We start from the raw sequence: 17,853 nt of genomic DNA, 5'->3' as shown, positions 1-17,853 counted from the left end.
CGGTGTTGAAGAGCTAACGTAACATATATATTATACTTGTACGAAATGATACATACTGGCCATTAATAAGCGTTTATTTTTAAAAACATGTCTGTCATTAATATTCTATTAAGTATTGAATTGATTCCATAGACCTATATCTTTCATACTTCAGTGATTGATTTTAATATGAACGTAATGTCTTATAAAAAATAAAATGGTTGAATGTAAATAAAACAACAACATTATCTTACAGGTCATTTTAATTCACATCACGCGGCCTATACAAACATTAACACTCTCGGGGTCATCCAATCCCGTTTCAGCAGGATAACCGTCGGGAGCGCTGTATGTGGGGAATGTAGATCTTTACAACGACCTAAATCTAGTACCGATACGTAAGTATCGTATAGAAGCGTGAGAACGTTACTTCGACAAAGCGGCGCAACATGGAAAACCCTCTTACCGTGGCCGCTAATTACTTAACCGACCGCGACGGGACAAAGTAAAACCGCGGTCGCCCGAAACATATCTTGTCTTATCCCCCGGATTCACTCTCAGTGCTTTTAGGACCCATAAGCACCTGTCACCGGCCTCGTCGACTCCGACGAAGAGATCGACGAGCGAACTAACCTAAAGACATAGCCCACTGAGTTTCTCGCCGGATCTTATCAGTGGGTCGTGATTCCGATCCGGTTGTAGACTCTGCGAACCACTGCTCTTACTAGGGTTGTGAAATCAATCAATTAAAGGACAATTTCATTCAGAAACATACAAATCTTTTTTTTTTTCATTTACGATTGATAGTAAAATGTGCCACTGGTGTTGTTGAAGAGTTTTTGAAAGGATCGGCAACAGAATTTTATAAGCAAGCCGTGTATATCTGGACCAGTGGATTTTGTTTCTGACAAACCAAATGGAGATATAGTTAATAGTACTCGCATAGACAAAGAAGTGTTTGACGATTTTCTATTAAACTTCTAACTAGGTACATAATATCGCCAAAAGTAACGGAATTGAATAGGTAATATTTATTTTTTATTTTTTATTGCTTAGATGGTTGGACGAGCTCACAGCCCACCTGGTGTTAAGTGGTTACTGGAGCCCATAGACATTTACGATGTAAATGCGCCATCAACCTTGAGATATAAGTTCTAAGGTCTCAGTATAGTTGAAACGGCTGCCCCACCCTTCGAACCGAAACGCATTACTGCTTCACGGCGGAAATAGGCGGGGTGGTGGTACCTACCCGTGCGGACTCCCAAGAGGTCCTACCACCAGTGATTACGCAAATTATAATTTTGCGGGTTTGATTTTTATTACACGATGTTATTCCTTCACCGTGGAAGTCAATCGTGAACATTTGTTGAGTACGTATTTCATTAGAAAAATTGGTACCCGCCTGCGGGACTCGAACACCGGTGCATCGCTACACACGAATGCACCGGACGTCTTATCCTTTAGGCCACGACGACTTGTTAAAATGCTTCCCTAGAAACTTGTTGGGAGGAAGTAGGTATTCAAACACTTTCTCACCAACAATCTTCAAAACAAATAAACAGATGTTTCGTTTTGAGTGAAAAATAACACGTTACGTTATACCATGACAAAAGGCTATCGTGGACTATGTTTGGCACCGATGAGTCCATCTCTGAGGATCGGAAAGTAACTGAACGTATCACGGAGTGGGGGATCTTTCGATCGAGCATCAGGTATACTGCAAAGAGTCCTATGTAGACGTCTGTGGGCTGAAATATTTTGCATTTGGGCACTAATATTAACAAGTTTTATGGGTATTGAACAACAATTGAACACACGAACATGCTCCATACGGTCGGGATTCCATTTACGGATTCTCTCCGACGGGATATCGGATCGGGTTCGGAACGACAGCATCTAATCAGGGCTTATAAATAAATTATAGCAAATATCTACTTCTGATTCATGTCTAGCTTTTTTTTATTGCCAAGATTAGGGGGAATTCACAATGTGCCGCCACCCGCCTTGAGATATAAGGTCAAATTCTAAATTATATTATATAGCGGTAGTCCCATCCTTCAAGAATACCACTGCACAAGAAAGATTCTACGAAACAAAATGACAGCTACCGTACCCTTGCTCTGATATCACATGCGAGCAAAATCACGCTCCATATCTTAAATCACCGCATCAGGTACTACATAAATTGGCAGATTCCGCAAGAGTAATCAATTTGTGTTTTGTGGACTACAGCAAGGCTTTCGACTTTATGAAGTGGAGGTTCCCTTGAAGGGTGTTGGCCGATATAGGTGTTCCAAAACACCTAATTGCGTTGATGTATTAAAAAACCCAAGATACACACTCACCGTCTCAAAACCGTCCCTATAAAATGAACGCACAATTTAAAATTGTGCGCTCATTTCAAATAGTCTCGCGTCGCTCGCGTCTCTGTGCGCTCGTTAAAAAGCCGCAGTGTTCGTTGAGAAATTGTAAAAATATTACGTTAAAAAAAGATGGGATATCGTATATTCGGTAAGTAAAAGAGTTTGTTCATTTGTTTTTGTTGTTTTTATGACTAAATATAGGAAGCAATATGGGATTTTGATTTAATTTGTCTAAAAACTTCACTCAGTGGTCCAAGTATAATATGGCAAATTTCAATGGCCGTTTTTTCAGTGTAAGAACTACTGTTACACCGCCTCTTATTTTAGTCACATAATCCAAACGGTCCTGTTCTTATTCAATGGAGTCGATTTTTTTTATTGCGTTTAAAGTTTTAATTAATAAGTTCATGCACTTTGATTTTTTTTGTATTTAGTTTTGAATAACTATTCATACGATAGAAAATATATTATAATAATAATATAGTTCTTAATCGTATTCCAAAAGGAAAAGAGGTCGTCTATACGACGTTATTTTTAAAGTTCGTAAATATGATATTATTATATTGATTACTTAAGGGACAACTTATGGCTTCGGGACATACTGCATGCTAATGACAGAAGTGTCGATCAGGCAGGATCAAGTTCACAGAAAAAGTGAACTCCACAAATGCCGCAGAAGACTAATCAGCAAGGAGAAAGTCATTAACAACTTAAGAAAGAAAAAATCTAGACTTGTTAAAAAGACCATTTCACTTAAGAATGCATTAAAAGTTTTAGAGAAAAGATTTAAAGATTGATGTACACATGTCCTACCCAAAAACATGTTTACGCTCAGATAAAAGTATAATTATGAGTATAGAACACAATTTAAGTAACTCTTCAAATACAAACTCAATGTATTATAATTTTAAAAAAAATTCGTCTCCACGCCATGTCCTGTCCTGCCGGCTAACTTCGGTCGTAAAATTTGATTGGTTATTGTATACTGCTTTGTAATAACAACTTTAAACAATCCGCGTAAAGTTGAATTTTCAAAAGTTATGTTTATAGTTGACTATAACTACGTAGATATAACTGGTGAGTGTTTCGGGACAGTTTCGAGTGCTACTTTTGTATGAAACTGTGTATCTTGGGTTTTTATGTATCAATGCCTAATTGCCATGTATTATGGGAGTAGAGGCATGGTCAGAATAGAACAGAGCATGTCCAAGTCGTCCAAGTCCAATGTTTCGGAAAGAGGATACGCCAGGGCTGTATTCTCTTGCCCAGTCGCTTCAATGCCTACGGTGAATATATCATGCCACAAACTCTCGACGATTGCAGCGGAGGTGTATGCGTCGGTGGAGCCAAAATTACACACCTTCGGTACGCGGATGACACAACTCTAGTGGCCGCTATTGAGTCCGAGATGGCTATGCTTTTGGATAAAACGGAAAGAATAAGTAACCGCCAAGGCCTCACCATAAACAAGTCGAAGACCAAGATAATGATAATAGATCGAGGGAACCAAATGGCATTAACTGGTACAATCACCTACAGAAAGTGGATGACTTTATCTATCTGGGCGCTAATATCTGCAGCAACGGGTCTTGTGAGGGTAACGTTAGACGGCGCATAGGCATGGCAAAGAGCGCCATGTCTCAGCCTAATAGAACATGGAGGGAGAGGAAAATATCTCTTAAAACCAAAATAAGACTTGTCCGAACTCTGGTGTTTTCAATCTTTCTCTATGGTGCTGAGACGTGGGCTCTGAAATCAGCTGATCGCCACCGCACTGATGCCTTAGATATATGGTGCTGGAGGAAGATGCTACGAATCCCATGGACAGCATATCGGACTAACGCATCCATATTAAGACAGCTCAATATCCAAACCGGGCCCAATATACCTCAAGAGGATATTGAATTCTTCGGTCACATTGCCAGGAAGAGCGGTGAAACCTTAAAAAATTGTAACTGGCAAGATTGCAGGCAAAATATCTCGTGGCCGCAATCCAATGCGCTGGTCCGACCGAATCCGCACCACTCTGGATACCACCGTCTACGATGCCATACACACCGCCGAGAACAGAGGAAGATGGCGAAACATCATCCAAAGAAGGATAATAGGATGAGATGGTCACAACCCTCAGACAACCCTTAGCGGTAGGCAGCGGCTTGGCTCTGCCCCTGGCATTGCTGAAGTCCATGAGCGACGGTAACCACTCACCATCAGGTGGGCCGTATGCTCGTCTGCATACAAGGAAAAAAAAAAAAAATAAAAAAAAAAACATGACAAATGCGACTCAGTGAGGAGGAGTCCCATCCTTCAAACCAAAATGCTTCACGTCACAAAAAAGGAAAAAGGCGGTGCCTATTCGTGTGGACTTAGAATCTAATCATGTATGCAATTAGGCTAACGTTGTTTTTTTTTTATTTGATTTTTAATTTACGATAAGTTATGCAAGTGTTTCCTTAGAAAAATACGAGGGCTGCACTAAAAGTATCGGGAATGGAATATTTCCACTGTTCCTGTCATATTAAAATCTTTTTAATTGAAAACTCCTTGGTTTTAAAAATCGAATACCATTTATTTATTTAAAAAAAGATTCTCGGTCTTGTCACGAGGTTTTGTCAAACTTGTTTAGTCGTTGAGAAAATGGAATTGACCCGAGAAAATTCAAGAGCGATGATTTATTATGACTTTCGAAGTGGTTTAACACACAAACAGTGTGTTGACCGGATGATTTCTGCATTTGGTGATGAAGCCCCATCCAAAACCACAATTTATCGCTGGTTTGCTGAGTTTCAACGTGGACGTGTCAAGCTCAGTGATGATCCCCGTCAAGGTCGTCCAAAAACTGCAGTCACCCAAGAAAACGTTAATGTTGTGCGTAAGCTGATTGAGGAATATCGACATGTGACATACCGCGAAATTCAGGCAACTTTAGACATTGGCATGAGTCAAATACAAATAATCTTGCATGAACAATTAGGTGTAAAAAAGTTGTTTTCCCGATGGATACCGCATTCGCTCTGTGAAGAGCAAAAAGCGGCTCGCGTTACTTGGTGCGTCAGAACTCTCGAAAGATTCCACGCAGGATCCTCAAATGCTGTATACAACATTGTATCAGGTGACGAATCCTGGATATACGCGTACGAACCCGAAACAAAAAACAAGTCACGAGTTTGAGTGTTCGAAAATGAGTTAAAGCCAACAAAAATTGTTCGTTCACGGAGTGTTGCAAAAAAAATGGTGGCCACGTTTGTCTCCAAAACCGGCCATGTTACGACTATTCCTCTTGAGGGACAAAGAACGGTTAATGCAGAATGGTATGCTAGCATTTGTTTGCCACAGGTCGTTTCTGAACTCCGTAAAGAGAACTGCAACCGCCGCATCATCCTCCATCACGACAATGCGAGTTCTCACACCGCGCACAGAACAAAAGAGTTTTTAGAGCAAGAAAACATAGAATTATTAGACCATCCGCCGTACAGCCCCGACCTAAGCCCTAATGATTTCTATACTTTCCCTAAAATAAAGAATAAATTGCGTGGACAGAGATTTTCATCACCTGAAGAAGCTGTGGGACGCCTACAAAACGGCCATTTTGGAGACCCCAACTTCCGAATGGAATGGTTGCTTCAATGATTGGTTCCATCGTATGGAAAAATGTGTCAAATTTCGCGGAGAATACTTCGAAAAGCAATAAATACATTTTTAAATAGTAATGTTGTGTCACTTCGTTAATTCCCGAAATTTTCAGTGCCGCCTATATAGTAGTACAATTTAACTAAAAACACATTTTTGTAGCTCCGTAATAAAAACTAATAAGTATTAAATACTTAGTCTGGCCATAAATACGGTTACAATTTAAAAAAAATCTATTGCAAATAACATTTACAGTGTGTTAGTTTAATACATAAATATAAAAAAAAAAGTATAAAAAGCTTATTCGAAATGGTCTCCATTGGCTGCAATACAGTCCTTTAAACGTTGAGGCCAGTTATCAATAGAAGCACGCACTCTTTCCATTGGAAAGTTTTTCACTGCCAATCGTACGGATTGTTTTAGGGACTCCAAATTATCATGGCGTTTAGAGCAAGCCGTACTCTCTAAAACTGACCATATATCATAATCCAGCGGATTAAGATCGGGACTAGACGACGGCCAGCCTTCAGCTCTGATGGAGTCCGAAACGTTCGTTTCCAACCAAGACTGCGTAGACCGAGCTTTATTACCTGGCGCCGAGTCTTGCTGGAAGGACCATTCTTGATTATTGAACATGGTGTTGTTAAGGGGCTTCACTACCTTTTCAAGAATGGTATCTTGATACACTTGTGCCGATGATTTGATACCTTTTTCACAAAAGGATGGCTCAGTCACTCCTTCATAGCTAATACCCCACCAAACCATCACTAAAGTCGGATAGTGCCCACGTTGCACTCTGTCGACTAATTGGGAAGCTTCCTTAGAGCTTTGAGCATAATTATTTTGTTTGTTAAAATGTTGCTCAATTGTAAAAAAATTCTCATCCGTAAACAAAAAAATTCTATGACCTCCCTTTGCGTACCGCTTCAGTAGTTGTTTCGATTTTACCACCCTATTCTCTTTTAAATTATCAGTTCAGAAATGACCAGTACGTCTCATATAGGCTGCAAGTCCTAAGTCATCTTTTAAAATACGCGACATGGTTCTAAGTGCTATCTTCATCTCCATGGATAAAATCTTTTGCTTTCGGACAGGATTTCTTCGAATTCTTTCCCTTACTGCTTTGACCACCTTTTTCGTACGAACACTACGTGGACGGCCAGATATTTTTCTGTCACAAACAGAGGAGGTCTCATTGCACCTATTATTAGCCCGGTACACAAACATTTTACTAATACCAAGCGTATGGAGAGTTTTAAAAATTGCATTTGGCTCCATACCTACTTTGTGTAATGCAATCACAGCGATTCGGTTCTCTTTATCACCCCACTCCATTTTAATATTGCAAAATATTGTACAATGTATTGGCGCCAAAATGAGAAAACTCAATGAGCAATCATATAAAAATGACAGATTCCAAATTCAAAGGTAATATTTTGTTTATTTTTAATTGTAACAGTATTTATGACTAAGTATAATTAAAAATCTTCGATCAATAATAGTTAAAAATATTTTTTTTTATTTAAATAAGTTATCAACAAAACAATAAGTATATAGTTGTAAAATAGGATTAATTCTCTAAAAACGATTTATTCCAAGTTTAGCTAGAATATTTTAGAAAACAATTAAACAACTTTATTGTCCTGCAACCTTGTCAGTACTTAGGCAGTAAAATTAGACAGGAGAGTAGTTTTTTTTCTTTTTTTTTTTGCTACGTAAGCTGGTAGCCTTGAGAGGCTATTCCAGCGTAACCCTAACTAGTAGGTGAGCTCACGGGGCTCAAACCTGATGACGTTGCTAACACGAACCCTAACAAGAGCCGTGCTTCGCAGAATCTACCACCGGATCGGAAACGCGACCCACTGAGAAGATCCGGCGAGAAACTCAGTGGGCTGTGTCTAAGAGTTAATTTACTCGTCGAGCCCTTCGTCGCAAGCGACGGGTTCGACGACAACGGTGACCGGTGCTTGAAGTACCTAGAAGCACCGTCAGTGGATCGGGAGGAGGAGAGTAGTATTTACGCTTTCCGTCTTTGTGCACACAGACCCCAAAGTAAGCGTGTCAATCCTATTTTATATAGTTTGATTTACAATGCCAAATTCAAACAGTACGTCCATCTGAATATTTTTTCCAAAGCTCGTAAGGCAAGCTTCGGAAGAGGATGAATAATTAGTCAAATTCTATTTTTTTTTTTTTTTTTAATCCTACCTATGCTGATAGCCTTGAGAGGCTATTTCAGCGTACCCTAGCTTGTGTAGGTGAGCTCACGGGGCTCAAACCGGAGAATTGCTAACACCGCCCTAGCAAGAGCAGTGCTTCGCAGAATCTACCACCGGATCGGAAGCGCGACCCACTGAGAAGATCCGGCGAGAAACTCAATGGGCTGTGTCTGTGGGTTAATTCGCTCGTCGAGCCCTTCGTCGCAAGCGACGGGTTCGACGAGGACGGTGACCGGTGCTTGTATTGCCTAAAAGCACCGTTAATGGATCAGGAGGATCCGTGATGACGTGCTTTGGGCGACGTCGACAGTTTACCAATCGGTCTACAGGATCGGGTATGTAGTTTCCGGCGGCCACGACAAGAGGGTTCTCATGTCGTGCCGTCTTCTCAAAGTGGCGCAGCGATGCCGACTGTAGATACTTACTGACGGGGTCGAGCTCCAGGTCATCGTGGAGGTCCACGTTCCTCTGGAACCATGGTGCTCCGACGGCTATACTGCAGAATCGGGATTGTATAACCTGAAGGGGTTTCAAGTCGGTGCGGGCCGCGTGAGCGAACACTACGCTTGCATACAAATTCTATATGTATGCGCTCCTTATTAAATCTATTTGCCTTCTGAATCCTGATTAAAATTAAAATCCAACTTTTAAGTGATGTATGAACTTTTTTATAGTGATACACAAAAATCGATTTCGGTTATCGTTCAATTCAGTCATAAATCATAAATCTCCATTTATGGGCTAAAAATATTTTGAATAAGAATTCTTAAGAAGGCTTAAACATAAATTTGTGATAAGGGCAAGTGGCTGAAAAATAAATATATTAAGCTATTTCACAAACAAAAATAAAACACAAGAAAACTGTACTAAGTCATTTTTTTTATTTAAATATTAGAATCTGACGTAAAAAATAATTTTGTTTATGTCATGTGATAGGACCCAGATAAATTGAACTCCTATACTTATTATATGTACCAAAAACAGTAAAAATAATTTCTTTATTAATGCATTATATCTGTAATTTATCAGTCTTATCTTATTTCCAATGTGATGTATTAAGTAGATTTGGAGTATTTTGTAGGTATAAATTTCCAAATTGCCTGCTACGACGTCATTAATACCATTTCAATGATTTTAGTGTAAGCCAGACATTAACATATTTGTATTACTAAATGTCAAGATGTTTTGTAGTTTATATGGGTAGTCAGCCACTGGAATATCTAGTTTCAAGTGAACTTAATGCATTATCACATAAATGGTGTAGCACATCTTACGGCATCTAGGCACCGCATCATGAATATAGCTATCTTACCCTCCAAACCATTAATAATAATAAATTATTGGATTTCATATCAACAGTACAGAAAATAGTTCCCTATACATACTCCTTTTTGATTTTGATAGTAATATTTTATTTTAATTTTTAGCAACCTTTTCAAAATATTTCTTCTTCTCAGAAGGATTTGGTATAATCTGAAACAAATTATAAAAACGTCAGGATTATATCAACATAAATTATGTAAAATATGGTAGCACGTAAATTATATTAATCTTCATTCTAGTAATGTTATTAAGTTAAACAATATCAAGATAAATATAAGCATGTTTATTACTCACTGTGTCCTGACCAGGTTTCCAGCCTGCTGGGCAAACTTCACCATGATTATCAGTATATTGGAATGCTTGAACAAGTCTCAATGTTTCATCAACTGAACGTCCTACTGGCAAATCATTCATTGTTATTTGTCGTAGAATTCCTTTGTCATCAATTATAAACAATCCTCTTAAAGTATGGCCCAGATCCTCCAAATAAACCCCGTAGTCTTTTGCAATAGAATGTGTTAAGTCACTTAGTAGGGGTATGTTAATCTTTCCTAAGCCTCCCTCTTTACGTGGAGTATTTATCCAAGCTAGATGAGTGAAATGTGAATCAACAGAGCATGCTACAACTTCTGTGTTTATTTTCCTGAATTCTTCAATTCTTTCAGAGAAGGCCAAAATTTCCGTAGGGCATACGAATGTACTGTAATAAAAAAAAAGAAATAAAGTTAGTGTTATCATTGTCATTAAATTTTCTATTGGCATATTAGATATTTTAATCGAAAATTACTTCTGTACCCAGCGTTTCTGACATTTGTGGTCAAAGGTTACTAATTGTCATTTCCTATTTATTATCACCTACTTTCGACTATACATTAAATAAGGTTTTAAGTTATAAATTGCTTAAAAAATACTTATATTGAAATATATTTTTTGTATATTAAAAAATATCGATTTATGTATTTAAAATATATATTTATAATAAAGAATACTCACAAATCCAGGGGATAGAAGAAAAATACAAGGTACTTTCCTTTGAAACTTGATAACGAAAGTTGAGTGAACTCTCCATTAACTACAGCAGTAGCCTCCCACTCCGGTGCCGGTTTTGAAACTGTTAAAATGAGAAATTTTTGTACACAAGCTTTTTTTTTTGTTTATTTAATTCAATGAAACTCACTCATAGCTTTTGTAAATTGTAGTTTATGATCGATTTTTCGCGCTCCACCCGGAAAAACATTACCACTTCCAAACGAGTAACACGAATCACCATCAAAAAGTGAAGACGAACAAGTCATTACACTTAAAAGCACAGTTATGATGATAAACAGCATGTTTTTCATCATGTTAAATTGTAATACAGCTCTTTATTAAATACAAGACGTAGACACATTTATCAGCATATAAAGGATAACTTTCTTGTTGGTTTAATCAAATGCCAAATGCGAACTTGCCAAGAAATAAAACAACGCGACAGAAACATTACAATTGGGTTGCAAACGTACAAAGAGTAGCCACGTCAGAGATAACAGGTATAACGGCGATAACAAGACCATTGTGGTATCACAATATGGATAACATAAAATCTAATTATTTGTTTAGTATGAAATTAATAAATTCATTTCCACCAATTTTACGACACGATACATTTACTTGAAACTACAATTTTAATTTTAGATGTATTTCAAAATCGATTTAAATGAATCGTTGAACGAATTAACAACCAAAAGTGTTGTTGACATATCCACAAGTTCATTCGTTTCCCGTCTCTCATGTTCGTAAATTGTAAATTTACACCACTACGAAGCGTTTCATTTCGTTCGCATTTAGCGAATTTAATTTTTTGTGTTTTGTAAATTGTAATACGAAAATGATTTAGATTTTTCTTTTTAATTTTCTTCAAACTTTAAATTAAGTTTCCGGTCCATCGCAAGTTCTTGCGGTAAGTTAGGCAAGTTTTGGATCTACTTGTTCATTATGGCGGTCACATTAGTTCGATGCTATGGTTGTAAATAATTTCGTCACAACCATAAAGATGCCTTGTTTTCGTGTCATTATTATACCAGCGATAAGTAAAATTGTGTTTTAGATGGAAGTACCGGACGAAAATGTTCTAGAGGTAGATTTGTTAGCTGATGATGGATCAGAAGATGAAGGCGAAGCCCCGCCGTCTTCAGGTAATTTCAATTTCTTTATATCAAAAATTAAAAAGTGATGTTTTCTCCTGTAAATTTTTTCATCAATCATTATTATCAAAGTAAGATTTCCCAAAGCTAACATTATGTTCACACATTGATTTTTTCATAAATTATTTTATGAGAAAAGCTTTTTATTTCAAATTGTGCCAAATGAATTTTACTTGAAGAAAATAACCTGAATGAGAAAAAATAATAGCTCATAACTAACTTATAAAATCGTGTTACATGCATTTTATTTTATGCCTTTTCTCAGTGAAATTTTGTCAGCATTAGGTTTTATTTTCTAAATAACTCTCACTATCTAATATGAATTTCTTAAAACAAATTTCCTATTCGATATATCTACTACTAAACATCAGAACAAATTCCAAAATGTATTGTAATTGTGATGCTATTTTAGCTCCCGAGGTCTGCTATTATCTAGGCTAAAATGCATAAGCAATATGTATTTCTTTGTACTGAAAACATTTGGAAAGATACCATTCAGGTGCTGTCATAATTTGGTAAAAGTACTAAGATCAAAGCTTATAAAACTATAAAAAACGTGCAATAAAGTTTGATTGTTGTTATTGTTGTAATCCTAAGGTACCACTCTGCTACATAGGGCCCTCATCTCCCCTTCACCCTGTCTTGCACTTGCTCCTTAACATTGCTCCAGGTCAGGCCGGTTTGCTTGTATTGCATTAAAATTCTCATTTTGCGAAACAACACTAAACAGCCTACTAAGGCTTCATATCTGAATCTGTTGTCCATAATCATAAGTCAGCATCATCAACATGAACCTGCCTCACAACCTCCTTAAAATAAGTGCTACCTACTCCGCAGAGAACTGTCCTATAAATTCTAAGATGCTGGTATTTAATTTCATCTAATCTGTTAAATATTTTAAATAGCCCCCTAACTTTCTTCCTCAAGTACTTCACCAAACAAACATTCAGTTCATACATTCAGGGAACAGTAAATTTAGTAGTCTTTTTGTTTTTGAACGTCATCATAAACATCCCTTGGAAATACAAAATCATTTTGTGATAATTTAACCAGATGCAAATACATTTTGCAGTGGAAATATTTAACTTACAAACAATGTGGAGAATATCTAATAATTTCATATTCATGTTTTGTCCCAAACATTATTTTATAACCTATTGAATCAAATATTTAATAATAAATATTTCATGCTTCACATTTAAAGAATTTTACACTGGACCTGGGTCGACACCAACATCATGTGCGTCATCTCCTCGAGGTGAAGAACCAGCATCTCCCCACGCAGGTCTCACGCAGCCATCCTTCTTCCATCATCAAGGTTACACTCGTCCGTTTTTTACCTCGGCCAGGCGAGGTCCGGGTAGACCACGGAAAGAAGGACCCAAGTTAGCTCGTGAAGGCAAGATTGTTAGAAGGTGAACGTTTAAAAATCTATTTTGTTTCTTTTGATGTCATGTCCAAAATAATAATAATTAAACTGTATACAGATACAGAGGAAATCCAGGATCTTTAAGAGGGGCAAAAAGACATCGTGGTAGCAGGGATGATGCATCTGAAGACATGATGGACGAAGATGATTTTACAATACCACCTGTCCCCGAGGAACCTCCCTATATGCCCGAAAAATGGTAAATATGGACTATATCTAATGAACCTAATATAAGCTAACTCTATAAACTTATCTATTTTAATCAATTAAAAATATTAAATATATTTTAGGCCTGGTAAAGTTTGCTCACTTTGTAACTTGGGTGAACGCAGTCAACTAGGCCAGGGTGAAATGAGACAAATTCATTGCAATATTGGTGAAGCAGAGGGTAGTACGACACCTTTAGTTACCAATTCAGGAGGAGCCACACCAACAAGCATTGCTACTCCTACTAGTACTCCAACGACACCTGTCACACCAGGCTTAGTTTCTCCTCCACCAGAGCTAGTAGATCCCAACCAACATCCTCTTGGGCTACCGCTCAGCAGGCGCCAAAAATCTTTCAACAAGTGCAAGTAAGGTTTCATTAATCTTTTAATTGACTTTTTTTTTTTAATTTTCAAATTATGCTTCAATATAATGTTTTAGAACACCACTCTACAATATGGAACACACAGATGAATTATCAATTATCGGTCACAATGACTCTCTAGAAATACAAGCAGTAGTGTCTTCTGGAGCATTGTACATTCACCGTTGTTGCCTTGAGTTCAGTCCACCATTCCAAGCAACATCATCTGAGGAGGACCTTGAGCAAGCAGAGGAGACGAGAATCAGAGGAATAGTCACTTCTGCTCTTACAAGAAAATGTGCCTTTTGTACTAGACATGGTGCAAGTATTCCTTGTAAGGTATGAAAGATAAATTCAATGAAGTAAACATATACCAATCAAATTGTATTGCATAAATTACATGGAATGCTAAAAAATTATGTTTCTTTTATTGCAGATGAGCTGTAACAAATACTACCATCTACCATGTCTTCTAGCATCAGGTGGTTTTATGGATTTTCAAAGCAAAGGCTCATTTTGTAAAGATCATTTATATCAAGTGCCCCTTGTCTGTAAGTATATAATTTTTATCATATAGAAATAAACCAAAATTTTAAAATTACTAGCAACTCATGTGTTAATTGTACATGTGGTTTCACAGAAACATATACAGTACTAATATTTTCTAAAAAATTAGCATGCAAAACATCTATGATCAGATTAGGAATGAAATAAGAGGTTTATGTTGTCATGTCAATTTAAATGGACATGTAAAGACCTAGTTTAATCAAAAACCCTTTGATATTGCTTAGTGAATTCATTTACAACCTGCAAGAGGTTCATAATGACAAAAAATGAATTGTTAATGTTAATTTCTAGCTTTTAAGCCTATTATCTGAATTTTTCAATAAATAGAATTTTTTTTCTATTTATTGAAAAATTCGTCCACAAAGTGCTGATTGTGTACCAACATTACTTTCTTATAAACTAATATACATAGTTATTTACATATGTAGTAAACTGTTTAATAAGATAAACCGGCATGAAATCTGATCATCAAGCATCTATTTTATTTGACACTGCCACTATACAATGATCAAATTAACTAGCCAATGAATATATATGATTCTTTCATCATCATAAATGATATGACAGCAAGCAGACCTGGGTAATTTCTTCTATATCTGCTAATATAAATGTGACAGTTTTTTTTTTATATATTACATATTATTATCGACTTACAGAGTTATAGGCCAAGCAACTCTTTATCCTATGAAAATTTAGAATATTACATAATATATGCGGAAGAAGAAAAAATTGCCATAATAATATGTAATGCTGCTTATTACATATGCCTAATTCATGATTTTTTTACTACAAATTTAACCCAGGTGAATTTGCAGGACACAACTTCTTGTATGCTTTAAAAAGGTCTATGTAATTAAGTATTATTGTATTAATAGTTTAAAATTATTATCTACATACAAACCAACTAATTGTATTCTACAATCATCCCCTTCCTTTAATAAAAATACTAGTTAAAACCAACCACCGTCCTTAGTTATGACCCATTTGCTTCCAATAACTATGTGTTATCTGTTGTGGGTTGATTGTACTGTGATAAAAAAACCTTTACAGAGTCAAAAAAAGTTGGAAGTTTCTATCAAACCGAAAAAAAAGTAAGGGAATGGACAAACAAACATTCTTTTTTATTTATTAGTTAAAAAAAAAACTCACTTTCCCATCTGGTTGGCCTCATGCGTCGCCGAACAGATATTCGAGTCGACGTATTTGTTGATTAGTCCCTGCCCCACAAGTTTTTTTTAATATAATAAAAGGCATTTCAAAGATGTACATTGAATTTAATTTGCAGGTACATCAGAAATCGACTGCAGGACTTGTAGGACTATCGGCGATATTGCGAATCTGATGACTTGCGTGGTTTGTGGAGCGCATTATCATGGAACTTGTGTCGGTCTTGCTCAGCTACCAGGTAGGTTTATCGCTTTTATTGCGTTGTAGATAGACGAGCTGACCCCACACCTGCTATTACGTGATAACTAAAGTCTATAACACAAATGCTGCTGAAGGTAGCTAGGTACCTTGAAACATACGGTAAAAGATTAATTTGTTGTATATGAATATAAAACTGGTCTAACCTTGAACATGGAGTATTACTATATGTATTTTTTTTTTTATTGCCCTTGTAGGCAGACGAACATACGGCCCACTTGATGGTGAGTGGTTACCGTCGCCCATGGACTTCAGCAATGCCAGGGGCAGAGCCAAGCCGCTGCCTACCGTTAAAAGCAGTAATGTCTTCTGGAGCATTGTACATTCACCGTTGTTGCCTTGAGTTCAGTCCACCACTCCAAGCAACATCATCTGAGGAGGACCTAAAAGCAGCTCAGCTGTAAATATAAAAAAAAAAAAAACTCTTTAAATACTGCAATCGCATTGGGTGTCGTGTTACAGGCGTCCGGTCGGGCTGGGCGTGCCGCGGGTGCCGCGTGTGCCAGGTGTGCCGCGAGCCGGCGCCGGGCGAGGCGCGCGCCGTGTGCTGCGACCACTGCGACAAGCTCTACCACGCCGCCTGTCTACGACCTCTCATGGCCACCGTGCCCAAGTACGGCTGGAAGTGCAAGGTAACTAACCACTCGACTGCAGGCACTGCACTATCTATCTATATATATAAAAATGAATTGCTGTTCGTTAGTCTAGCTAAAACTCGAGAACGGCTGGACCGATTTGGCTAATTTTGGTCTTGAATGATTTGTGGAAGTCCAGAGAAGGTTTAAAAGGTAGATAAATATGAAAATGCTCGGAATTAAATGAACATAACAATTTTGTTTTTCATTTGATGTGTCCCCCGTCGGACGGATTCCTTTTATTTGTTTTAAGTTTATTTTATACAAAAGTTTAGGTCTTTTATTTATCGATTGAGGCACAACGAAGTCTGCCGGGTCAGCTAGTCGGTCACAAATTAATAACTACGTGTACATTGAAATTGGATCCGTTTCTGCAGTGTTGCCGGGTGTGCTCCGACTGCGGGTCGCGGTCGCCGGGCGCCGGGCCGTCGTCCCGCTGGCACGCGCACTACACGGTGTGCGACTCGTGCTACCAGCAGCGCAACAAGGGCTCGTGCTGTCCGCTGTGTCGCCGAGCTTACCGCGCCGCCGCCTACCGCGACATGATACGGTGCACGCTCTGCAAGAGGTACTTTGCTATCCTTCACCCTTGCTGCTGTACTCCAATTACACATATTATGACAACTTCAGGCACAGTAAAAATTGCTTACTATTAAATTTATTTTTTCCGTTCATTCTGAATTTCGAATAAACATTTATCAAAAGAATATTATACATAGTAATCGAAAAAAAAACCTTTAAAGTATTGGTATTGAAATATTCATCATCATCATCAATCGTTATTCATCCAGTATTAAATGTAAAATGATTGATTTCTTTAAGATACGTCCATGGCACCTGTGATCCAGATGCGGAGCCTCAACAGTATAGGAAAAACAAAGATCAGAATCCATCTTATGAATACAGCTGTCCTATATGCAAGAGTCAACTTGCACTGACCGGATCTAAACCTGGGTGTAAGTAATAGAGTACAGAATAATAAATATAACACTTATTTCCTGAAACCTGTTATACTTAAATGTAGAGCGCGCGTCATGTAAAAAGAACGCTGGAAGAAAGTGGAGGGGGTGTGTTTGCGCATGGATACACTCGCGCACGAAAATACTAAGTACTTTTGTTTTATTTTGGAAGTAATCTTTCGCTCGCGACTTCGTATATTGGTTATAGGTATGTACAGTTTAGTAGTTCTGTACTCTTGTAGCTGTATGTAGTTACATGTTACAGGAGAGCGTAGAAAGATATCATAAGTTTGAAGTTAAAGTAGTTTATGAAAGTTAAAGTTTAGGTTAAGTTATAAAAATTATAATTTCTCTTGATGTGAATTGTACGATAGTTGGTGATGCACTCTCTTGACTGTAATTAAATTTCATATTACATTATTTGTTGTCACGCGGCAAAAAGCGGATCGCATCGCGAGTAAGCATGACGTTCTGGTACTGTTGGTGGTCGGCAATCCTTAACTATAATAAAATTGTACGGTGGGAAGATCGTACATGGTAGGTATGTACATTAAAAATAATATATTAGAT

The 17,853-nt window shown here is 37.5% G+C and overlaps 3 protein-coding genes across 14 annotated transcripts in view; 2 read left to right on the top strand and 1 right to left on the bottom strand.

Annotated features, from left to right (window-relative positions):
* The first annotated feature begins 1,605 nt into the window (after window positions 1-1,605).
* LOC114242076 (putative transposon-derived protein F52C9.6) lies at window positions 1,606-4,699 on the top strand. The gene is given in 7 exon segments (XM_089729991.1): window positions 1,606-1,691; window positions 2,042-2,181; window positions 2,184-2,292; window positions 3,493-3,568; window positions 3,571-3,871; window positions 3,874-4,288; window positions 4,290-4,699. Coding segments are annotated over 7 exon segments (1,293 nt in total). The 3' UTR covers window positions 4,456-4,699.
* A 4,351-nt stretch (window positions 4,700-9,050) lies between these two features.
* Prx4 (Peroxiredoxin 4) lies at window positions 9,051-11,003 on the bottom strand. Its single transcript, XM_028173208.2, has 4 exons — window positions 10,692-11,003; window positions 10,508-10,625; window positions 9,809-10,214; window positions 9,051-9,664 (listed from the first exon to the last, which is right to left on the bottom strand). The coding sequence occupies exons 1-4, from the start codon at window positions 10,855-10,857 to the stop codon at window positions 9,608-9,610; spliced, it is 747 nt and encodes a 248-aa protein (XP_028029009.2). The 5' UTR covers window positions 10,858-11,003; the 3' UTR covers window positions 9,051-9,607.
* Window positions 11,004-11,241: 238 nt separating this feature from the next.
* Window positions 11,242-17,853, top strand: part of LOC114242152 (uncharacterized) — a 46,798-nt gene continuing 40,186 nt past the window's right edge. For 11 of the 12 annotated variants that reach the window (XM_089730036.1, XM_089730028.1, XM_089730027.1 and 8 more), the window contains exons 1-11: window positions 11,242-11,453; window positions 11,601-11,688; window positions 12,902-13,112; window positions 13,185-13,325; window positions 13,417-13,701; window positions 13,775-14,036; window positions 14,134-14,248; window positions 15,550-15,669; window positions 16,152-16,321; window positions 16,702-16,892; window positions 17,147-17,280. In XM_089730036.1, the coding sequence (XP_089586162.1) occupies window positions 11,601-11,688; window positions 12,902-13,112; window positions 13,185-13,325; window positions 13,417-13,701; window positions 13,775-14,036; window positions 14,134-14,248; window positions 15,550-15,669; window positions 16,152-16,321; window positions 16,702-16,892; window positions 17,147-17,280 (1,717 nt within the window). In that variant the 5' untranslated portion in view covers window positions 11,242-11,453. Of the gene's footprint in view, window positions 11,463-11,600; window positions 11,689-12,901; window positions 13,113-13,184; window positions 13,326-13,416; window positions 13,702-13,774; window positions 14,037-14,133; window positions 14,249-15,549; window positions 15,670-16,151; window positions 16,322-16,701; window positions 16,893-17,146; window positions 17,281-17,853 lie in introns of all 12 variants that reach the window. The other variant, XM_089730026.1, reaches the window with a different exon arrangement.

Source organism: Bombyx mandarina, chromosome 09 (assembly GCF_030267445.1).
Source record: "Bombyx mandarina strain Sakado chromosome 09, ASM3026744v2".
In the NCBI taxonomy this organism is placed as follows: Eukaryota; Metazoa; Arthropoda; class Insecta; order Lepidoptera; family Bombycidae; genus Bombyx; species Bombyx mandarina.
This window is presented reverse-complemented; position numbering and strand designations above follow the sequence as displayed.